The 23,451-nt window shown below is 52.7% G+C and overlaps 8 protein-coding genes across 8 annotated transcripts; 3 read left to right on the top strand and 5 right to left on the bottom strand.

Annotated features, from left to right (window-relative positions):
* Window positions 1-525: 525 nt before the first annotated feature.
* Window positions 526-2,558, bottom strand: PG997_011283 (uncharacterized protein; the record flags this gene model as incomplete). Its single annotated transcript, XM_066815598.1, has 5 exons — window positions 526-1,224; window positions 1,306-1,697; window positions 1,747-1,898; window positions 1,970-2,252; window positions 2,333-2,558. The coding sequence occupies 5 exons, from the start codon at window positions 2,556-2,558 to the stop codon at window positions 526-528; spliced, it is 1,752 nt and encodes a 583-aa protein (XP_066664888.1).
* Window positions 2,559-4,400: 1,842 nt separating this feature from the next.
* Window positions 4,401-6,805, bottom strand: PG997_011282 (uncharacterized protein; the record flags this gene model as incomplete). Its single annotated transcript, XM_066815597.1, has 4 exons — window positions 4,401-4,685; window positions 4,792-4,888; window positions 4,964-5,716; window positions 6,492-6,805. The coding sequence occupies 4 exons, from the start codon at window positions 6,803-6,805 to the stop codon at window positions 4,401-4,403; spliced, it is 1,449 nt and encodes a 482-aa protein (XP_066664887.1).
* Window positions 6,806-7,578: 773 nt separating this feature from the next.
* Window positions 7,579-7,860, top strand: PG997_011281 (Ureidoglycolate hydrolase; the record flags this gene model as incomplete). The annotated part of the gene is made up of 1 exon (XM_066815596.1): window positions 7,579-7,860. The coding sequence occupies one exon, from the start codon at window positions 7,579-7,581 to the stop codon at window positions 7,858-7,860; it is 282 nt and encodes a 93-aa protein (XP_066664886.1).
* Window positions 7,861-7,862: 2 nt separating this feature from the next.
* Window positions 7,863-8,447, top strand: PG997_011280 (Bcdal3; the record flags this gene model as incomplete). Its single annotated transcript, XM_066815595.1, has 1 exon — window positions 7,863-8,447. One exon carries the CDS (start codon window positions 7,863-7,865, stop codon window positions 8,445-8,447), a length of 585 nt encoding a protein of 194 aa, XP_066664885.1.
* Window positions 8,448-8,881: 434 nt separating this feature from the next.
* Window positions 8,882-12,590, bottom strand: PG997_011279 (uncharacterized protein; the record flags this gene model as incomplete). The annotated part of the gene is made up of 2 exons (XM_066815594.1): window positions 8,882-10,194; window positions 10,286-12,590. 2 exons carry the CDS (start codon window positions 12,588-12,590, stop codon window positions 8,882-8,884), a joined length of 3,618 nt encoding a protein of 1,205 aa, XP_066664884.1.
* Window positions 12,591-13,402: 812 nt separating this feature from the next.
* PG997_011278 (SNF2 family helicase) lies at window positions 13,403-15,754 on the bottom strand (the record flags this gene model as incomplete). The annotated part of the gene is made up of 1 exon (XM_066815593.1): window positions 13,403-15,754. The coding sequence occupies one exon, from the start codon at window positions 15,752-15,754 to the stop codon at window positions 13,403-13,405; it is 2,352 nt and encodes a 783-aa protein (XP_066664883.1).
* Window positions 15,755-19,991: 4,237 nt separating this feature from the next.
* PG997_011277 (uncharacterized protein) lies at window positions 19,992-21,237 on the top strand (the record flags this gene model as incomplete). Its single annotated transcript, XM_066815592.1, has 3 exons — window positions 19,992-20,111; window positions 20,351-20,594; window positions 20,729-21,237. 3 exons carry the CDS (start codon window positions 19,992-19,994, stop codon window positions 21,235-21,237), a joined length of 873 nt encoding a protein of 290 aa, XP_066664882.1.
* A 501-nt stretch (window positions 21,238-21,738) lies between these two features.
* Window positions 21,739-22,576, bottom strand: PG997_011276 (60S ribosomal protein eL42; the record flags this gene model as incomplete). Its single annotated transcript, XM_066815591.1, has 4 exons — window positions 21,739-21,778; window positions 21,838-22,022; window positions 22,113-22,205; window positions 22,574-22,576. 4 exons carry the CDS (start codon window positions 22,574-22,576, stop codon window positions 21,739-21,741), a joined length of 321 nt encoding a protein of 106 aa, XP_066664881.1.
* Between the last annotated feature and the right edge of the window lie 875 nt (window positions 22,577-23,451).

The following is a 23,451-nucleotide window of genomic DNA, read 5'->3' as shown; positions in this document are numbered from 1 at the left end:
CCCAATGCTGTTGTTTGCTCTCATGTTCGTCAACCCAACAATGGGAAGATTTGCAATCGTATTTCGTGGTCAGGCACCAGGGGAGAAAAGTGGTGAATGCTGGTCTAGACCGACGGGCGAAAAGCTGGGCGACGTTGTTTTGTCGGTCCACGGTTGCATACAGGGCGGATCCTGAGCCGTCGGTGGCATGATGCGATCTGCGGTCCCTGGCGGGCGAGAACACACGGCCGCAGTCATGTGTCGGCAAAGGCTTATAAATATGGAGATTGCCCTCCCATCGAGATGGAACTGCGCGTACAGTCAGAAATGAATCAGTCTTGTTCCCTTCCTTTCCTATTTTGCCGATTACGATCCACGAAAACCAAACGAGAACTTCCGAGGGAGTGGTTGGGCCAATGAAGTCGGCCTGTTCTATGGAGCAATCTTGCGTGTGTGTATAGGGGTATAAATAGCGAGAGATCCGAAACACACTCAAGCATCAATTTGCTCCGACACGCTCCGACATCCTTCACAGAGTATAGACATCTACACCGACTCCGTCTTCTCCCCCAATTGTGCAGGGGCGGCCGCCGGCTTCTTGAACTCCAAGGCCTCAAGCTTCATGCAGCACGCCGCGATGAAACAGAGAGCACCCGCCGCGACGCTCAGATAAAAGCAGCGGAGGATGGTGGTCGTGATGGCCTCGATGGCGCGGGGCACGACTTCGGGGTGCCCCGCCGACAGGATGGACGACCGGGCGCCGCCGAGGAGCAGGCGGATGTCGGCGTCTGAGTAGTCGCCGCTGAGCCCGCCGATCGCGTCCCGCACCAGGTCGAACCCGACGTTCTGGTAGATGCTGCCCGCGATGGATAAGGAAATGGCGACGCCGCCCAGCTGTGCCATGTTGAAGACGGCCGCAGCGTCGAGCCGCTGATGGGGTGGCAGCACCACGCTGGACACGGGCACGCCAACCTGCCAGATCATGCCGATCCCGGCGCCAACCAGGGCTTCCAGCCCCATGACGTAGCCCTCGGGGCTCTGCGTCGTGATGGTTTGTTGACAGCCCGCCCCGACCAGCATAAGTATGGCCCCGCCCAGGTAGAACGGCATGTAGTAGCGAACGCGCGGGAGCAGACCTCCGACGAGGAACATCATGAAGACGAACACGCCTGTGAAAGGCAGCAGACGGACGGCCGAGGAAAGTGCGCCTGTGCCTCGGGTGAATGCGAAGTAGATCGGAGTATACTGCATCGTCATCAATCAGACATGTATTCTTTCGTTCTCCAGGGGCTCTTAGTAGGCCCATCAAACGGATGTCAGACTTACGTAAAGTGTAGCGCCATATCCGACGGCCGCGCAAGATGTACCGACCGCCGTAAGAGCTACTGCACGATGTGCCAGAAGGGAAACAGGGAATATGCGATTCTCCGGGGTGGTGAAGATGCAGAAGCTCTGCTGCAGTACGTAGGCCAGCAGCGTAAGGCCGAAGAGAACCCAGACGGCGATAGATGCGCCAGAGTCCCATTCCCATGTCGGCCCCGAGAATATGCAGGCCAGACCCAGGAGCACAAATGTCCCCATGTGGAGGGTACATCCAACATAGTCAAACTCCTTTAGGTGCTTTGTAAGTGGCTTGTTCGTCGGCACCTTGTATGAAGGATAGAGACCGAGGCACGCGGCGGCAATGATGCCCCCAGAGGCAAGACGAAGTAGAAAGCCTGGGGTCACGTTAGCGACAGTCTTACAAGAGCAAAACCATAGGGTAACTTACCCATCGCCAAGTGGCATGCTCGTTCTCGGCAAAGGCACCCCCTATAATCGGACCAGTCAAAAGCCCAATAGCAAAGCAAGCGCCGATCAGAGCTTGGGTCAGAGCAATCTCATGAGGATAAGCAAATATGACATTATAAGTTAGTAGCCTGGCTGCTGTCAGTGTCCACACTCTCGCGAGATTATTAACTCCAAAGCAGTCAGAAGGTGAGATACTCACATCTGGTAACACCCAGCGGCACCAATACCAATAAAAGCCCGGCCGACGATGACGACGTTGATGTTGGGTGCGGCGCCACATAGAGCAGAGCCCACCATAAGGATGAGGACGGCGATGCCGCTGACAATCTTGAGCTCCACGAAGCTCGTCAGCTTCCTGAAGAGCGGGATAGACGCAACATTGACGAGCGAGAAGGCCAGCGATATCCAGGGTAGCAGTTCGATATGGCCAAAGGCCTCGTAAATGGGGACTTGTACGTTGGCGACATTGGAGACATCGTAGCCTGGTAGGAAGGGGATGGGGGTTCTCAGTATATGCGCGAGACGAAGCATATTTGCATTGTTAATGACAAGGTCTTCTTACCGTTGACTATGGCTTGCACGGTACCGCCGATGACTATGGCCTTCCACTTCCAGTTCGGAATACTGTCTCGTGGGTGAGGGCGGATGGACCCTTCCTTGTCGCTCTGTGCACCGGCGTCTCCCCCTCGTACATCTTTCTTCTGTACCTCCGTTGAGGTATCTGATGAAGCCACCGACGCATGGTTGACTGGGGGGCCTGCGGCGGTTTTCTGTGTATCCGACGACATGTTGGCTCAATTCCTTGGACCGACACAGGACGATGAAGAACTATTGGGTTCGAGATGAAATCCTCCGTGAGTTGTGGCACCACGGGAGGGAAAGGGACTGCATTTTATCATGATATAGACGAGATGTCAGGGACGCTATATGCTGGGGGTCGTTGCTTGGAATAGATTGAACATGTTGCTATGCACAAGCCATGTATCGTTTGCTTTCATGGTACCCGTCCAGGGGAGGGTATGAGAGCGGTTGGGCGAACCAATCGGATGGCAGAGCCCGGGCGTTGGGATCAAGGAAGCCGCTCCAGGATCCATGTCCCTATACCTCATAGCCCTATACTAGCAAGGACGGGAGTGGGAACCACACATCGAGTAAAGCGCTGTACCGAGAGGACGGGAGTACACCCATCGAAACGACGGGGCGGAAACCAACAGCTAGACCAGCGCACAACTGCATCGGCATCACTGCTCGATCCGGCATGGATTGGCGCGGAGTTGGGGGTGGCCGTTCTAACGAACAACAGGCTTTCGAGGTCCAGACTATGTTCTGACGTGATTGCTTTCCTCTGCCGAGTATGCTGGGTATGTAGGACAGAAGGTAGGAAGGCCAAAGATAGAGTGATGTGTCTAGCTGCATACACGGTCGGATTCTGGCCGTATCAGGCAGGGTGGATCAGGGTGGCTTAGTTCAATGTTCTTAACCCTACACCGTTTGTTAGCTAATGTACGGATCTATTTTGGAAGGGTCAGGATCTGGAACCTGGCCAGATGGAAGGAGCAGCCCACGACTGCAACCTTAAATTAGTGGTTACATAAGGTAAGGCAGTGCCAAGCTTCGTAGCACAGACGTAAGCAAGTGCAGCTGAAGATGATCGGCCGTGATGTATGACCTACTTGTGCTCATGCTCACCGTTTCCCCCTAGCTGCAGATTATGGCGAAGAGAAAAGGGAGAAACGCTCTGTTAGGTTGGTCAACTTGATCAATCAGGATGCAAGTGTGTCATTGGAATCAAGTTGGGTCGGGCCGTCGCTGTTCAAAAACAACAACCAACAACGGCAGATGGATCCGGCTGAGTTCCTGATTGGATGGGCGGAAAATGCGAGTTGGTTTGAATCATCTTCCATATCATCCTCTCCATACCGGGCATACATATGCCACGCTGTACGTATAGAATGAGTTTTGTGCACAGTGAAGTCACTGGATGGGGAATTGTCCATAAGAGGTATGCTCTCCATCACAGCCCGTGCAGCCATCTCCAAAATGGAATGACGTTGGTTTCGTATAATCCAAGGTACTGTAGTGGTGTTGGGGAGTGAGAAAGAAGTGCTTACACTCGCTTGCAATTCGACACACGCCCGAGTCTCAAGCTACTGCAACGACGGGTCTAGGGCAAAACAGCCCGATTGATCCTTCAAAGAGTAGGTAGGTAGGGAACAACACAATACTACAGTATTAGAAAAAGCCCAACTATGACATTTGGGAGCTTGTCTCGAGCTGATCCCAGGCATTGAAAGTGATTCCTATTTCGGGTTCTGCCTCGACTTCCGACTGGGCAGGATGTTTCTTGGGAGTGGCGCGTTGGCTGGCTGGGCGCTCCTGAGCAATTCACAGGATGCAATGCCCTGTAAGGAAGTGGGCCGGCAAGGTCCCCTGTCCAGCCTTCTTTGTGGACATCGCCTCCCGCCTGCCTGCGCCAACACCCTAAAGTCAAAATAGAGGAGATCAATAGAAACCGCTTCTTATTATTCACCAGATAGTAAGCACTCTGCAACTGCGCGTGAATAATTCGCACGCGCTGACATGCCTATGCCATCACCAACGTTCTCCTATTACCGCAATACATCGCAATATCAGGCAATATCAGCATCGCCGAGAAGAGAGAGAACTCCCATAATGTCCCTAGTGTGAAAATCCTCCTCGGATGGATATTCTTCCGCTACCCCCTTTCTCCGCCTGGTTAGGAGAAGCGGAAAGGCTTGCTCAATGGTAGAAAACATAGGTGTTCTGCGGGCCTGTGCTGAAGATAGGCCCCGTTGGCATCGTCTGGCCAATTGGGCTCTGGATGAAGATGGGCTGGTTGGTAAAGTGATGGGCGGTACCGGTCCAGAACGGGGAGTGACACTGCTTCGGATAGCCTGAATATATACAGCGTCAGCCTTGTATTATTCCGCGACATCGAAAATATACGTGTATTTTGTCTGTTGGTCTTTGGGAAGGGGCTCTCACGCCCGAGCCACTTACACCAAGAACCCCAGTGGGGAGTGCCTGTCGGGGCATCACGTAGGGCGGGTTCGTCATGATCATCGGCACGGGTGCCTGGTAGGCGACATGCGGTTGCCTGTATTATCAATGAAATGTCAGCAAACGACGTTTCCATCTCATCGCGCTGCCGTGAAGAGAGGGGGATACCTACTGGATGATGTACATGTTGTTTGGCGTGTTTGCAGATGGTCCTGATGCAGAAGGTGCAGCTGGTGGTTGGTTGGGCGGGTTGGTTGGAGGTTGAGCAGGTGGATTCTGGGGTTGTGAGGCTGTAGTTGTTGTTGGTTCCGTGGGCTGCTCGTTCTGTTGTGGGGCTGGCGTAGAAGAAGAGGAGGCAGTGGCAGCAGCGGCTTCTTGATCACTCCAGTGTACATGTAAGTTCAGGCCACGCCGGCCCGCTCTTCGGACGCGAATATCAACTGGGATGTTTCCAGCTGCAGGTGTTGATGTGGGCGCCGCGGCCGTACCAGCTGTGTCGGGATGACTGGCAGCACCTTCTTGGGGAGAGTCAGTCATGGTTGCAGAGATCGGTGTTTCTGTAGTAGCGGGAGAGCGGGGTATTTCAAGATCGGGTTCGGAGTCGGAGGTCGTAGGTAAGTCGGAGCAGGAACGGCCGTCTTCTTCGGCATGACTTGTAGGCATGGTCGTATGCTTAGGCCGGCGGAAAGGATTCGTGGAATGCCTCTCAGGAGTACTTGGCGTTGTCGGACCTGGAGAAGGTTCTCGTCGTTCGTGAGTCTCGGGATTGAAGAACGGGTTGGAGGGATGCATTTCCATGTTGCTTGAAGATTGGGAAGGGCTTTTATACCAATAATAAGAGTTCTCGGAAACCACCTTGGCGATGTTCAATATAAGAAGAGGTGACGCAAGCAGTCGTGTGGCAACAGATGCTTCGTCACCTTGGCTATTGCTGGTATTGCATGGTCAACAACTGTGCGGGTTTTCTCGATGATGGAAAGGCCTGGAGAGATTTAACTAGGGACTGAGGTGTAGTCAGAATGAGAAGAAATGTGAAGGGACACGCGGACATCGCCCTCTTGTGGAAGTCCTGCTTTGATGGCAAGGCATGGAATGGGAATCAACCTGATGCTTTATCCACCGCTGCCTGATGGAATCTGACAACTTGCTTGTCTGGTTTTGATTGCAATAGACGTGACTTTGAAATAATTGTTTATGGTGCATTCTTCAGCAAAAGCCATGCTGCTCGATTTGTAGCATCGTTTCCTGTCATTCTCACATTGAGGAGACTCCTCTCCAAATAACGCAAGACCACCCCCTGACTGTGCTTTCTATTACATTCAATAAATATTTCCTTCATTACCTGCATTCCTAGGTATTCTGAAAGATATAGGTATACCTGTACAAGATAGATTCTTCAACCTCGCTCTTCTTTGTGTCAGACAATCGTTGCATCACACAGTCCTACAATTTCCTCCTGGGTATCATTATCATGGTGATGTCGTCCACCTCGAATGTGTAGCATGCAGAGTACATGGCATGGGTATATGACAACATGGCAACTTTGAATCGTCAAATCAGATCCAACAGCGGCCCCAAACGCCATCCGCCTCATTTCTGGCTGTCCTCCTTCAATCAGCCCATATACCACTGGATTTTCTCTTTCCAGCGACTCAGTGATACGTCGACTTCTGAGGATGAACTCTGGCCGGCACCAGCACCGGCGCCTGTGGCTCATAGAACCCTCTGAGTTCCTGGGAAGGATCAGGCTGTCCAGACGGAGACGCTCGAAGCTCTGGCGACGGCGCGTAGTATCCCACAAGCTCGGGGTTTTGGGCAGGCAGTTGTGGCTGCGTTCGGGACTGCATGACGGCGGCGCCGGCTCGGTATCCTCCCCGTCCGAGCTCGCGAAGGAGGGACTAGGCGAGAATTCGACGCCCTCCAAGCCGAGTTGTGCAGGTCTGGCGGCAACAGGAGGTGCCTCCTGAGAAACGGCTGCCCTTCTGCTGCCGAAGAGGCCGCAGCACAAGCCCATGTTTGGTTGCGGCTTGGAGATGGCGAACGCACGCGCTTGGCGACTTAATGTCGCGGTTTCGGTACCCTGAAAGACAAGGCTCAGGGTAAGGCTCTGGTCAACCGGCGCGCCAATACCCAGCTTCTCGAATTATACGGTCGTCGCTAAGAACCGGGGATGGAAATCGTCGCGTTGGATAAATGAACGAAAGACAAACGGCACGACGAATGCTGCCGCACTATGATTAGCGCGCAGAAAATGATGAGCTCGCCCTCATCTTCAGGCAAAATTTGCACCGAGAAAGAAATGAAGAAACGAATGATTGAAGCCTGTTGCCTGCCACCACCCTCGCTGCTACTGTAGCCTGTCAGATTGGCGCCGGTCCCAGAGGATGATAATCCCGGGAAAAGGTGCAAGGGGTAGAGATAGGTGGAGAAAGAGTTGAACCCCTCCAGCGCTAGGCACCAAAAGCGCTAGAATGGCCGCCCATTTCGTTAGCCATTCAACGTCGTCTTCCTGAAATGTGACCAATCGTTATATCTGTATCTGTCAATCAATTGAAGTCCGCCTTTCCTCATCGTCGTCGGCAGTCGAATCGATATCGTAAACCACAGATCAACAAAAAGAAGCATAATATCCCTTGCACCATACTTCCCCTTCATTGCACCCTGAAGCCGTAATATCGTACGATACTCCCTAATCAATCAATCAACTCAATCCAAGCTAATCAAACAGCCGAGAATACAGACCTACCTACATTAATTACCTACCTACCTAATAATGATAAAAGAAGGATGCTAGTCCAAACCCTCCCCCTAACCACCTCGGCCACCCTAACGGCTCAGCCCCTGACCCGAGCCGACTTCGGCCCCTTCGGCGAGGTCCTCAGCAACCCGCGCCCGGACGTGCAGCCCTCCGAGACGGAGCCCTACACCGTCACGTCCACGCTGCCCTTCGCCGCCGAGCTGGCCAACCAGGGCACCGCCATCAAGTACGCCGCCATCGCGTCGCTACGCAACCTCTACGCCGATGGTGGCCAGGGGCCCCCTCGGGCCGCCCCGCCGAGCCGCGCATGACCATGTTTGTGTGCGGGACCCGGATGCCCCTGCCTACTTCTTCTTCTAATTCGCCCTCGTCGCCGCAGCAGGACGGTGGCAGCAGCGACGGCGGTGTAGAAGTCAAGGTCCTCGAGCGCCACCCCTTCACGACCCAGACCTTCATCCCGCTGACGGCCAACCCGTCGAAGCGGTATCTCGTCATCGTGGCGCCGAGCCTGCCGCCCAGCGCGCTGGACGAAGGTCTTCCAGTGCCGGACCCGAGCAGCCGCAGCTCGCCTTCTTCTCCATCGTCCTCGTCCTCCTCGTCGCTGCCGGGGCGGGGTATGCCCGACCTCACGAAGTTGCGCGCCTTCATCGCGACGGGTGAGCAGGCGGTCACGTACGGCGCAGGGACGTGGCACGCGCCCATGGTGGCCCTGGGCCCGCCGGGCACCACGGTAGACTTCTTGGTGTTCCAGTTCGCCAACGACGCGGCGCTGGAGGACTGCCAGGAAGTGGCGCTGGAGAGCAAGACCAGCAATGGGGATGGGTCGAAGACGAAGATAGTCGTGCGTCTTGCTGCTGCTGCTGCTGCTGCTATGGATTCGCGCACGTCAAAGTTGTAAATAGATCGTCTACAGAGGCAAAGGAATTCATCTGACACGTTTTGGCTAACGGGGTGTGCTTACTTATGTGCCATCTGTACAAATCACGGGCAGAAATCAAGACAGTTCCTACGTAAGGCGGGTCGGTGTGTATGCGCATTATCTATTAAGCTCGTGCAATCTGTGTTTGTTTGCAGGAATATGTAGCAGAAGAGGCTCTCCATTTTGTCTCATACTTTCTCCCCCGAGACGCTCCTCCATTTCCCCTTCATTTTGCAATGATTATCCCGCAAGCAAGAGCATTGCGCGTCGTATAGCTACAGGTGCCTTCTCCTTTCTCTTAATCGTACAATTTTGGCCATGGCCATGAACATGCTTCTCCTGAACGGAAACACCGGAATTGACCACCCCATCAGGATCAAATCAAACTTCGCAAGACCAGCGATTTGGTCAAATCAGTCCTTTTTGTGGACGACGGGCTTGGGTCGTTTACCAGTGGCGTGCGCAGCCTCGTCGCCGCTCTCAACATCCATAATGTCGGGCCTACGATGACGACGATGTCTGACCCGCCGGTCAATGATCTCATCCTCGTCGCTATCAACAGCCATACTTTCGGGCTCCTCGTATGCCTGGCTGTCAACATTCATCGCTTCAGCCTCTTCGTCATCGCCATCGTTGTCAGGAGGGCCATTGCCACCGTCATCGCCGGGATATCCCTCGTCGTTACCCTGACTGTTGTCTTGCGGCCACTGATATCTTGCGCAGATGTCATTGTACTGGGATTCAATGACGGCGCGATCGCTAATAGAGAGACCCGCGAACTGATCCAGAGCATGGATAGCCGCAACAGAGTCCTCACCGGGCGAGGAGGTATTGTCGGAGGGGGTCTCGGAGGTTTCAGGGGCCTTGGGGTTCTCGAGGTCATTGGGGTTCTTGGGGTTCTTATGCATGTATGCACCAGTTGAATCCGCTCTCGGATCTTCGATATCCATGATAAGAGCAAGGTCAGTCTCGCTGAGACCCTTCCATACCTCGTGAGACGACAACACAGATCGTACAGCTTCAGGCTTCCCTTCCGAGTCGTCCACCCAGTGCGGCTTTTCGTCCCCGTCTTTCGCAACCTCGGCAGCATCATCCTGGTCAGAATGCTCTCTGGATCTTCGAGGTACTAAGCCGCCCAATGCAAGGCCAGGCTGGACTCGGACTTCCTTGTGCTTTCGCAACTCCAGGATGTCAACTTCGATGGTTCCTTCCGTCACACAGTGATAGACATGGACATTCTTGTTCTGGCCGTGTCGAATGCAACGACCAGCAGCTTGGTTCATGTGGCTGTCATACAGCGGTTGCGAGTTGCCAATGACAGGCGAGAGGAAAATAACGTGGTTGGCCACGGTGAGATTGCCCCCAGCGGCCTCCGCCGAGTTGACCTTCATGACCAGAACCTTGTACTTCCCGGCCTTGAAATCCCCCAATGGATCTTCCCCGTAGTTGTCACGGTCTCCTGCGACTTCTGCGTTGGTTGTGGTATTGGTGATGTGACATTGGTTCAGAGCTTCCACGGCCTTCCTGAGGATAACCTGGTGCTGGGCGAACAGGACAACCTGCTCATCAACGGCGGTAGCCTGAATGAGATCGATGACATATCTCAGCTTCGAGTCAAGCTTCCAGTAAGCCGATGTTCTGCCACCACCTGACGACGGGAGATGAGTGGCCTTGATCTGCCTATCCTGGACATCTGTGAATCTAGAAAGTTGGATGACACCGGCGTCTAGTTGGGCGGTGCACCCGTTTGTTCCCGTTCCACAGTTTGTCTTGTTCTTCCGGTGTTCTTGGCACAAGACGTGACCGCATTCGGAAACCAGTGCCAGGCAATCGGTCGGCGTGTTGCAATCTTTTTACATCACAGGCCGTTGCTGCCCCAGCATCAAGGTCGCAAAACAGTTTGGCACGTCGCAGCTGTGCTGACTGCTCATAGAGGTATCGGCAAGCCTTCAGGAACGCATTCCAGGCGGAATAGTACTCATCTTTGGTTTGCCATTTGGTGGAGCCGCGAGCCCTGACTTTCTCCTCAACGAAGGGCATCGTGGCCGAAGCGTAGCACGCCGCCTCTCTGGGGGTGTTGTAACCACCCATGCCAAGGGCCTTTTTCTTGTGATCATCGTAGGCTTGTATAAGTTGGCCCTTCGACTTGGTTGAGCCAACCTTGACGCCCTCACGACGAAGTATGACTGGCAAGTCGCCGGTTTCATCAGCATGAGTTCTTTCATACTCCTGTTGATTCTCGGCGAGCTCGTCAACTCGTTCCTGTAAACGACCCTTGACGATGGCTTCGAGCTTACTTCGTAAAGTGGTCTCGGTTTGGGCTTCCAACTGCTTAATTGAGCATTCATCATAAGGAAGAAGCAGATTGATGACATCTTCGCGTGGAATCTTGCCAGTATCTCTGACATCTGTGACATCCAGGAGATAAAATTTGGCCCACTTGCTGTTGAAGAATTTGTACAAGAGGTTGACATTTTCGTCACAAGTCATGAAGGGGCCCATCAGACGGCCGCTAGAATTCTTGATCTCGTGCAAGCCGAGGAGAGCTTCTTCGTTGCTTATCTTTGCGTCGATTTGACGAGGATCCGCACGGAGAATTGCTTTGGCCAACTCGGCATAGTTGTGGCGGCCTTTGAATCTCGCCGGTGTACCATTATTAAAGTCCTTCAGGAAAACCGAGAGTCCTCTCGTGGTCGTAAGATAATCATTGGCATCGTCTTTGGCAGCCTTCTTCTGAGCGGCGGCAGCCTTCTTCTGATCGTCAGTCATCTTAGCGATAGCCTTGTTACTTGGTGGCGTTATCCTGTGCAGAGTCCTATAGAGACGCGTAGCAAGCCAGATCAGTCTCTCGAAGCTGTATTGGGCATATGCGCGAGCCTCTTTCATCGTGTCTTCCCGTTTCTTGAGAGCCCTCTGATGATAGGAGGTTACGCTGTGGGAAGAACCTCGTAGAGAGGATGGGTCCGTGGCGAGACTGGGGGCAGTTGCTACATGGCTTAGTGCTGTTGCACACGCATTCTCTCCATCCAGCGGTTCTCCCGCATTCTCAAGGATCCTCTTCAGTGCCTTGGATCCATCACCCGTTAAGGACTCCGCATCCATATCTGCTTGACGAAGATCATCCTGCAGTGGCAGGTACGTCGAAACCTCTGTAAGGGTAGACGGGACTACCAAAGCCCACTCCATGACTTTGAATTCGCGGGATTTGGGGTCGATCATATTGCAGACGGAGAATGCGTTGAAAAAGCTTTCACCCTGGCAGTGTCTCTCCGTAATACTCGCTGTCGTTTTGAGCGGTTCCCACGAGTCCATCTCCTCGAAGCCCGTTCTTGGCATTTGCGCCGGGCCTTTCGCCATGATAGGTAGTCCGGGACGAAGATCTATAGGTCGTGCAATATGTAGACCAATTGTTCTAGCCATGGAGCAGACATCCCTCAAGCTCTGCGTCGGCGGTGTGCCTGAAAGGAGCCATTTGCTAATGGCGCGGCAATTCGAGACGAACGCGGATACAGTAGGGTTACTGTAGCTGACCTCATCCCAAACAATGCGGTTGAAGCTGTATCGCTGCAAGAGGGAATGCTCCTTCACCGTCTTTGATTCAATCTTCTTCACGGCAGCTTCATACCACTCCCAATACCCACGCCCATCTTTCCACTCTCTGAGCTGCTTCGGGGTTAAGTGAGCTGCTGGATACTCCATGCCAGCACAGGTTTCCACCGCCTTTGAATACTGAATATCAGCGAATAGGCCGTCACTCAGGACAAGGATATTGTGAGATTTGAGGTTAGTATTCTTGAGATCGCGCCAGGTTTTGATGAGGGCGAACTCATGACCATTCCGGTAGCCCAAGAACTTGTTAATCTCCTCTCCCCATTGGTTGACAATGTGCGTGGGACAGATTACCAAGTTGCAGTCCAACGCCTCGATACCGTTGGTGGCGTCTTTTTGTCGCAGCTGGTACTGGTCTTGGTCGAACTGTTTCTGTAAGTTGAGGATTGCAAGGACCATAACCGTCTTTCCGTAGCCGATGTCATCAGCGACGATTCCTCCTCGTCGGACTACCATGCGTGAAGCATAACCAACTACACGAGTGTGGATGCCGTCAACGTAATCCTCCTCCATCTCGCGCTCAATGAAGGGTTTTGGTGCCCTCTCACGTTCCAACATCCAGGCCACGGTCAATTTTTGGCGAGGCAGTAACTCCATCCCGGTTGCAGGGAAAGGGTCCTCATCATTAGTCTTTAGCTCCCAGGTCTCGGAAAGTGAAACGAGTGATTGTGCGAATGGTTTCAGCTGCAAAGCTAGAACATCCACATACTGAGGCTTGACCCGAGCTGTGGTGATTATCGGGGCTTGTGCCACTAGGAGTGCTGTTTTCTCGACTGGCAGCTTTGCGAATGCCTTGTGCGCCAAGCGTACAGGATTGAAGACGAAACGAACCTTGAATCCGCTCATTCCATCCTCGGTCGAATCCTCCTTTGATACCTGGATCTGGAATGTGGGGGTTGTCTCTTCCGTGCCCTCTCGTAGCTCTCGACGGCTTCGTGGTCGCTGAAGGGTTTTGCTCCATCCCAGGACACCACGGGTAATTGCGGTGCGCAGTCTTCGCAACGTGAAGCATCAACCTCCACGATTTGCATACACTCCTTGATATGTATGATGAATTTAGCCGTTGCATAACCGAGCGTTTCAAACAGAGCGCGTTCCTCTTTCGTGGGGACAACAGCCCACGGCTCATCATCGCAAATCCACCCCAGTCTCTGAAACAAGAGGAGGGGGTCGCTTGGCAAGTAGTCATCGGAGCGGCCATAAGTAACTTGTTGGAGACGTAGTTGCCCAAGAGTGCGGTCTCCATGTGCGCAGTCCTCACAGAGTCGGTCCTGATGCTTCGGGTGGTGTAGCGTGACAGCGTCAGACGCGGGAGGTGGCGATTCCTAATCACCCAACTCCTTCCAGTGACTACCTATCTCGGCTTCAAACGTTCCCTTGAACCCTGAATCCAGCTTTTGCAGCTTTGCTTCCGGGCTGAATTGAAGCAACAACTCGCGATGCTCATGGAATGTGAGCTTTCGGTGCTCGTAGGCAATAACGAACGGATCCTGGCTAGGAGGTCCCAACAAAGTGGGATCCTTGAACAGTTTAACCGACTGGCCACGAGCGCCGGGAACCTGACGAACAGAAAGACTATATTCAGCAGCCTCGCATTCAGGTGCAGCTTCGTAACGACCTGATACCTCCTCATTCGCCTTGCTGAAGAGCTCGCTGTCAATCTCAAGTATGTTGGCCAATTCCACATCAATAAACTTGCTGCCGGTCTCCTCGCGGGTACAGGAGAGGATAGCTTCGACTTTGGAAGGGGCAAAGTCCCACATGAACCACTTGGCTTGAAGCGGCGAATCGGCTTTCTGTTGAACCGTGCCTTTCATGAAAGGTTGAGACCGCTTGCAGAACTTGAGAAGTTCTGCATCAGATTGCAAGAATGGGTTTACTGTGCTAGAGTACGTATCCAGCATCACGAACCAGTCAATGCCCGATTCTGTGCAAACAACCTTCAACTCAAATCCATCGTCGGAAGTGTAGACCAGTGTGACCACTTCAGTGATGTGGAAGCGTTGGTATAGAAACTTGGCCTTCGTAAGAGCCTCGAAGATTGTGGTGGTCTTGGAGTCTGCGGAGGTCTTGTAAGGTCCGTTCATAAGGATCGTAGACTGGCTTGAAAGATTGTTCAGGCTCTTCTTCCAACTTGGGTTCAGGAGATTCGTTATAACGGTTGGGAAGTATCGCAAAAACACATGCTCCACTGCTCGCAATGGCATGGGCTCTGGCGAGGGTGCAGTGGGACGGTAGTCGTGTGCGGGATTGCCAGCACAGTTGATGCATCTGATTATGCCGCAGATGTCGCATTTCATGAGTTCTCTGGCACTGTATCGGGCAGTTCCGTTGCAGTGGCAGTATCTGCGATACTTGCGTACTTCTTCCTTGATCGCCTCAACCGAGAACCCCACAAAGCCAGCGGTGTTATACTCCTCGACCCTGCCCATCTCCTCTTCTCCAGGATTCAACGGTGGGGAAGAAGACGTGAAGGGGCTAGGATAATGTGACTTATCGCCGAGCTCAGTCTTCCATGGCGAATTCTTCAAATCCTCGTCATCAAGTGATGCCATAAGACTTGCAAGAAACACTGCGCCGACGACAGGGGTCGACATTGCATTGCCTGCAAGATCTTTCAACTGGTCTTGAGTCTCACGTGAGAAATCGATCTTCCATAAGGGTAGGCCTTGCAAATTGAGACATTCGTAGCCCAAGACGAAGCGGCACTGATTGGTGATGTAAGGCGCGCCAGATGGCGTGAGGCAGCCGGTGATACCAAAGAAAGGCTTGAGCATGTGGCGATCGACGTTCTGGCTCAAGTCTACGACCTTCACTTTGAAAAGCAAATCAAATGGCTCTTCCCCAAGTGTTCCTCTCAACCAGTTGATATCCAGGACATCGTACACGCGATTGGGTAAAGCTGACCAGGCAAACTTGTCCAATCCGTCATGGAATTTTGGATGGCCATTCTCTTTCCATTGAGTGAGCGGTCTCGAATCACCGAGCCGCTCTTGATCCCGGACTGTGTCGTGGCGTATTTGGCTGTACTCCCACGAGGATTCCTTTCTCATCTTAGGTTTCTGTGCCTTCTCCTCCAGCTCTAGTCGCGCAATCTGAGTGAGGGGGTTGTTGGGACCAAGGAGGAAGTCTTCGACATTTGGTAAAGCAGGTTGTTCCAGGCGCGCCATGGCTTCGCCGAGAATGGCGCACGCATTTTCGGCGCGAGGAAACTTTTCGTTCCGGAAAGCGACCAGGTACTTGCGCTGTCGGGTTTGGGGGATATAGAAATCCTTTGTGTCAATGGAGCCAGCCCAGGCAGTATAGCCGAGGGCATTGAACCAATAATCTCTGGCTTCTTCAAAAGGTGCGCTCTTGACGTTTTCCAGGATCACAATCCAAGGCTTGTGTCCTGCGACGTACGAGAGCATAGAGAAGAAGGTCTGTTCCGATTCCCCTAAGCTGTGAATGACCTTGGTAATCTCTCCGAGCAACTCAGACACCTCGTCAAATGCGGGAGTCTTTCTGTTTGGGTTTTTTGAATCGAACAAATTCGTGATCTTCTCACTGAACCCGTTCTGCTTCTTTGCGTTCAATGAGGAAAAGTCGACGCAGGATGTCCCAGCGATGAGTATGGTGGGATCGCGAGGAATAGTCATCCTTTCGCCCTTGGCCGTAGTACTGATGCGGGTTAGCATGCATAGCCGCCAATAAGCAATCATGGAGAGGCACTCACGCTGTATCATTGCCCATAACCAGTTCACATACGTCGCGGAACATAACGCAGCCAGAATTCCGTGACGCGAATGCTTGCTTGAACGGAACGCATTCGGCACCAAATAGTTGCTCGAATCGGAAAAGCTCTTTGCCCAAGTGTGAGAAAAAGGCTTCCTGTATCAGTTCCATTGCGAATATCGGGGATTCAGTGCCAGAACATAAGGTAACAACCCTGAATGTAATGCCGCCTTGATCCGCAATCTTTTCCAGGTCTGCGAATTTCCCTGTTTTATTCGTAGCTTTTCTTACCATCTCAATGAAAGCACGAAGTGTGTTGCTAACGGGCCGACCTTGGTGAGATGACTCGCCTGAAGCAGATTGATTGCCTTCATAGGAGGCTGAATCATCATCATCATGATCAGAGACTAGAATGCCATCCTTGCCATCCTTGCCATCCTTGCCATGTTTGTTTCGCGGCTTGTTTCGCGACTTGTTAGGTTGTTTGCCCTTATCAGAGGCTGGAGCGCCAAAGGACGAAGGAATATCTGTCCTAGGTCGTTTGGGTTCCGGACTGGTAGCGTGGCCAGCCTTGGTCGAAGTTCTCTTTTCGCCTGTAGCTGCGCTGGATTTTTTTGCATCTGCCACAGCTTTCCGTTGCCTCCTGCGGCTGGCCCCCGTGGCACCCGCCATCGTAGCAATGACTTGCAAAGCAGGTTACCATCCAATGCGTGGAAGAGCGTACGAGGCAAGAGAAGGAGAGCAGATGAAGCAAGAGAAGAAGATGTAGTACAGGGACGGAGGGGAGAAGGGGAGGCTTCTGTTTATAAGGGTTGGGTTGCGGGTTGGCTCTTGTGGAAGTTAGGCAATGCCACCAAGGCCGAAAGACGTTCTTGAGCAAGGCCCGAATGCGGAGGAAGGAAAATCAGCGCATGCACTGATAGAAAGGCGAAGGGAATGATGTGTTGTTTGGGTGATGTTCTTTGCACTCTTAGGTTTGAGAGCAAAGACAGATTGCCAAACAATGTGGTGTGTGGTTGCTGGAAGAAAAATTATCTCTGCAACGTTTTTTGGATTCAACCGAGGGGTACTCGCCCCTTTCGTCACAAAAAAGCACAGCCCTAAGGCAGCCCTCGCCCTATTTGTGATGCTGCTTAGTCGACAGCAAGCCCTCGCCCTAATCAGAACGATCAGGAAGATGCTTAGTCGTCAGGCAGCCCTAGCTTCTCGAGAAGGGACAATAAGGTGAATCCCAGTGCCCTGCCCCTTTCGACAGGCCTCTAGTGTTTTTGGTGTACTCCCACACCCAAGGTAGTCACTCTACCTCAACCACCCTCTTGGGGCAAAATGATAGGCTATGCGGCAGTGCACTCAAGCCATAAGCAGCCGTGGTCCCTAATAAGGCAGTACCCCTTCCTTAGTGATAAAACAAAGGGCATCAGCTCTGAAAAGTTGACCCCAAGAACGATTTGCCCTGGTGACAAATTTGCAGAGAAATCAGACGTAAAGTACCGGCCCGGAGTTCCTTGCTGCCTGCGCATTAGGCAGTATGAGACCCATGAGGTTCTAATAATTAGCTGCCATGCGTTCTGGGTGTCTTCAATTCAGGGGTCGCCGACATGAAGAGCCAAAGGGTCTCAAGGGACAAGCGAGGGCTATCATGTGGGGCCAAGACGGAAACCTGAAGAATGTCCCAGGCAACTGTATTCTCCCAAGCAACGAGAGATGAGCGTGATAATGCTTCAGGCCACGCATCCCATTGGGGTCAGTATACTCATATCCAGAGAGATAAACATCACCTGGACAGTGCTTCTGAAACGGAACATAGCCAGATGGAGCATCCGTGGGCAACTGGACTGCAGTATGCCTAGAACCCGCTATCGCTAAACGGCCGCGACAGGGTACACCCACTATTTGGGGAACACGATCAGCCCTGTGATGGCAGTACCATCTTGGTCCCAGCTCATGTTTTCACACGATCAGTGGGATAAAGCATCTCCAATGTTTCACATATCATGAGCAAGCAGGTCAGTCAAGGAGAAGCATGGACATGCCAACACTCGATGACAACGCAGGCATTGCTTCCAACGACAGTTAACACCGAGGCCAATGATACATCAGCATAGCATGAGACGTCTGCACGGGGTGAATCCGGTGGTTCGAGGACATGACTATGCGAGCCAGTCGCCATCAGGCCAGCAAGCACTTGCCACGAACAAGGGTCCATGGGTTTGTGCGGACTGGACACAAAGACCACCCATGCTTATACAGCCAGATGGGATTTGCCGTCGGGCGGTGTACGTTCAGCCGTGGTTGCAGCACGAAAAGTGCAACTGGCTGCGTAATGACCTCCCCTAGGACGCTCAACCAGACGACTACGGTCATAGTGGTGAGTCGCAGCTCAGGGGGCTTCATGCACTCAGTCCATCACTTGATGGACCAGCACAGAGCGACCCATAACGACGAGGCAAAGTCTGGGCGACCTGCTACCCCCTCTATGAGGCGAGATCCCGGGGAAGATTGCCGTACACAGAACAAATTCACTCCAGGCGGCATGGGTGTCTTTCTGTAATGCGCCCCCCCTCCCCCCCTTGTCTTCGGCCGGCTTGGTTCACCCAGCAGCCAAAGGCCTACAATCTTGCCTGACTGGCAATAGACTGCGCAGAGGAAGCTCAGGCGGACCAATTCCCCCTAGCCATCAGACTAACAAGGACCGCAACAAGTCACTTCAACCCAGGGGGAGTGTTGGACCTAGTGGTCCGAGCGTCGGGCGCATTTGCAATCGCATCACAGGACGCGATGCGCGATCACCATTTGCAACGCGCGCAGGGCCAGAGGGTCAATAGAGATCACTGTGATTGGGCTTACATCTCTGATCTAGGTAGGAATCTACCCAGATCAATGTAGTCTTCGTGATACACTTTTGATGGATCGGTGCGTTCGTGTGTGCGAAAAAAGGTCAAGATCAAGATGGCAGTTGCTGTTTCCTGGAATTAACTGTGGGAAGTATCGGTTTAGCCGATATATATGTAACCGATATCTATGTAACCGCGCTATACCCGATATAAGCTTAGCGGATCTGGGCACCACGCTAGCGGCAGAACCTCGGCTAAACCTAAACCAGACTCCTGACATGTAAATGCAGGCACGCACTTACTGGAGGCTCCTTCACCGCATAAGAGCCTATCATAATTGTCCAGCGTGACAGTTGCATACGGCTGGGGATTAACTCTCCAGCGCGTAAACTATCCTCGTGCTTGCTCGTCGGTCGGTCGCGGGCTTCGCCCATTCGCGATTCTAATCGACGGCTGTGAAGAGAACGCTAATCCCAAAATGGATGCCTTCTGTAAGCCGGACCTCATCTGGGATGAAAAAGACGCTAGGCCCAAGTGGGAATAGATACTAGGGGTGGCATACAACCCACATCAAGACCCTACCGACCATTCGTACCTCATTAACGATAGGCATTCCACAGTCTAGGCACCCGACACTCTGGGCCAATCCTCAATCATTGTTATGTGGCTGTTGTGTCTAGAGCATGGCTCTCACTCTGGCACCATGGTTATCAGGTAGACCTGATATATTAGAATACGAACAAAGGAACTAAGAGATGGAGAGAGTGTGTGTGAGAGAGACAAAAGGCTTCTCAGTCAATGATGGCCAGCTCCGACCGGGATAACCAATACCTGTTCGCTGGTGTCCATCGCCAATCATTCCTGGCTGTAAGGGGCAGTACTGGCGGAGGAGCATCGATGCATCTATCACTAGTAGAGTAAAACCAAGAGAATAGTTATTTACCTGACCTAATTTCTTCGACGGGTTGGCGGTGGTATAGATAGGGGGTAACGGGATAGTTGGCAGAATGAGATAGCTAGAGACATCAGAATTGGCTGATTTGGAATAGTTGAGTAGTACATGTCAACCAAACAGACTCAATTCGGATGCAATAAGTGATGCCGGCCCGTGTAAGCTGGAGTATCTCTGCCATGCTCATGGCGCCCGTGGCCAAGCTGGAAACTCCGTGCGGGGTACAAGTGGCGGCTAGTATTGGCATCTTCATCAGGGTGTACTACACTGCTATTCTTAGCTAGACAGGTCATTGGCCCATTTCGAATCAAGCAAAACGACCTTCGCTAATGTTTATTAGGCCCCTGTGTTGATGAGCCTCTTGTACTACCACCACAACTCCTTCCTTTCTCCTCGTCGCTGGAAGGACACAACATGGGCAACATACTGGAGTCTACGGACATCAAAAACAAGCTGGAAGACTTGTCTGGGGTGGTCGTTAAACCTGGAGAAAATCCCTACAATGCACTGATAGAAGCGTGCGAGGACGACCCGGTAGGTCATTTTCATATTTTACTTCACTGACGAGCCTCCATGAGCCAGACTCTGCTCTCGTGTGGTTATTCCTCATAAGGATAATGGCGGGGTCCAAAAGAGCGCTAGATGCCAGTTACCCTTAGCCCCAGAATCATCATGACAGTTCGGGGTTATTTCACGATAGGAAACACTTGCGTAGGAAGAGGCAGCGAGCAACTATAAGAAAGGCGTACTTTATTAACGACGTGCATGAACAGGAGCAAACCCAGGCGCTGTACTCCGCCCACCGTGTCCGGCGAAATGATCAGCAGAAGGAGAAGTTTCTGTCCCCGGAGCTCAACGAGCTCATCATTGACCCGTGGCTCCTACGTCTCGAGACACCCGAGATAGAGCCCGGCTTCAAGGACCTGAGAAACTGCATGACCTTCTGGGGTCGGCCTCCAGTGCACGTGCTGGAGCTGGCCGAAAAGATCCAGAGCAAGCTGAAAGCGGTAGCACCTAGTAAGTCCCAGAGCACAATACCAGGAAACCCGGAAGAAGATACCCACTCGAGTCCCTGATATGTGAATGAACATATATCCATATTGGTTCCTAATGCAGAAAGCCGGCCTCTGACTAACACACTCCCTCAACAGACATCTGGCTGATGCCGACCTACCGCATGCACATCACGACGCTGGAGCTGGCCTTCTCCCGGACGCCCGAGGAGATCGACGCCATCGTGCGCTCCCTGCGTCCCGCGATCCCGTCGGTGGCGAGCTACACGTACCACCACCGGGCCCGGCTGGTCAAGCCGATGATCTCGTACGACCTGTCGGCCTTTGCGGTGTCTTTCCTGCCGGCCTGCGGCGAGCCGGTCGTGTCGCCTCCTCCCGTGGCCCCCGGCATAACCGAAGGAGTGCAGCAGGGGGACCAGTACACGTATCACCATCTACGGCGCGACATGTGGAATCTGGCCAAGGACGCCGGCATGGAGATCGACTCCCGCTACATCGTTCCCAGCGCCCACATTACCTTGGGGCGGTATTTGACGGACAAGGATCATGCGACTCCAGAGCAGAGGAAGAAGTGGATCGAGGCTATCGAAGAGAGATCAACAGATGGCTGGAGGCAGAAGTTTGGGACACCCCCGAGGCCGGGCTGATAGGAGAATGGATCGTCGGTCAGGAGAAAGGGCTAGATGTTCGCGTTGGAACCTTGTGGTACGGCGGAGGACGGACAGTGCTCCTCGGCGAGGGATTCTAGGGCACCCCGGACAAGCGCACTTCGTTCTCGGTTATACATGTCTATAGCTTAGATCTGTCACTCGCGCATGTTTGAGGGTAGAGTAGACCAGTGGACGTAGAGCACTTAGACAGCTTGCACGACATTAGGTAGACTTAGATGTTTTCCAACATTCAATCATCGTCTCCTTTGGAGAGTAGTAGGTAGCAAGAAGCCCCCGACATAGGTTATTCGTGATGAGTCATTGATCTTCTCTAAGATCGTATTTTGTTTGCAGCAGACGTTGGCCTATATTGAACCTATGTCCTGCTACACCTTGTCCCTCAACCGGTGATGAATACTCCTGTCGCCAGTGTCCGGTCGTGATGAACCCCAAATCCATATGCCATGAATGATGAACGTGAGAACCAGGAAAATGCGTTTAGAAAACAAGAGCAGCACCCTTCGTCTTCTTGTCACCGCTGTAGAGGAAAGCGAATTAGTCACATGCTGGATGGGGATGATGGAGAGGAAAACGTACCCGAGCTCGAAGTGCTTGCAGCGCTTCAGGGCCAGCTGCATCTTTGTCTTGCAGGAAACACACTCCAATCTCAGGACAACCTTCTTCGTGGTCTTAGCCTTCTTGTGGAAGACAGGCTTGGTTTGACCACCATAACCGGACTGCTTGCGGTCGTATCGGCGCTTTCCCTGAGCGAACAGAGAAGCCTATAATATCTGTCAGAATCGAGTCACGGTGATGCGACCGCACCAAAATCGAGGGTGATATCTCGGTCAGGTGGGAGGGGCTCCACTGACCTTGCCGGCCTTGTACTGGGTGACCTTGTGCTGGGTGTGCTTGCGGCACTCCTTGCCCTTGCAGTAGGTCTTGCGTGTCTTGGGAATGTTGACCTATATGGGGCAGACCGGTCAGTACATGGTTATCTGGCAATGCAACGCATATGACAGTTTTCCCCGTATCCCTCTGAGGCACGAATGGGCGTCCAGCAGTATTTGTCGTAACCGAGACTCCAGACTCCCTCCGAGGACAGACACGAAAAGCCGGTATCGTTGATGAGCGGGGTCTGTCATTCGCAAATCGTGCTTGAATCTCGTCGGGATGTCCGTCGTCTTCGGTTCGGTAAATTATCCTGCGTCACCCAGCAAGTCGTGCATGCATGCCTTCTTCGCAATTGATCCCGCACCGTAAAATTCGCTGGGCGCCCATCGCATGACTTCACAGGGGGAATATAAATGGATTGCATCAGTCGCGTACGTACCATCTTGACGGCTGTTCTCGGTTTCGCGGTCGAAAGGTTGGTCGTGTGTCGTGATGGTGAATTGTCGGGCTCAAAATGGAAGGGTAATGTCAAATTAATTTCTCTTTCTCAGGCAATTCCAATTGTGTCGAAGGGGTGCCCTAAATTTTTGAAGTGGGGGAAGGCAGAACAGAGTGGGCTCAATGATTGGCCCTACCTGGTCTTGAGGCTAAGTGGCATACACAGCCACCTCCTCTAGCCACACCACAAAGAGTCACCAATGATCGGTTAACCTTAGGTAATGTCCATGCTTGCTTGTGTAGGCTGATACACCGAAAATGGCCATCCTCACATCGAGGAAGTGCAACTGCATCTTTGTCTCTGCGGACTACGTCTACAACGACTCCCTAGTTGGATTGAAATCCTCACGATCTAATCGTAAACATGTAGGTACGCAACAGACAGGAGCGCCCGACGTCAAAACTCCTCATGAGACGGATATGGAGAGCATGCAAAGTAGAATGTTGGCCGTACGTATTCATCAATTGGTTCCTCAGTGTGCCTGAATAAGTGCCATCAGACATAAGCAATCGTGCCAGAAGCTGCACGACTGGCCACATACCAAGCATGCGGCTTGCGGACCGCGCACGGCATCCCCACTATCGGATCAAGACATCCATGCCACTTTTCGATGAGTCGTCCGATTGCCATCTTCGGCACCATTAACAGTAATTCCAGACCGCATTCGGAGCGCTTAGAGGGCACTTTTCATTATGCGATCGTAGGCTTCTTCCTAAACATGTCCCCGTCTATCAAAGTCAATGATCTGCATATACGGGATTCGCACTATTTTATAACTAGGAATGTGATGACGGATCAATCCGCGGGGTGACTATCAG

This window comes from Apiospora hydei (assembly GCF_038363865.1).
Source record: "Apiospora hydei strain CBS 114990 chromosome Unknown utg000008l_segment0_segment0, whole genome shotgun sequence".
NCBI classification, from domain to species: domain Eukaryota; kingdom Fungi; phylum Ascomycota; class Sordariomycetes; order Amphisphaeriales; family Apiosporaceae; genus Apiospora; species Apiospora hydei.
Note: the sequence above shows the minus strand (reverse complement) of the source record. Positions and strands in the feature narration are given on the sequence as shown.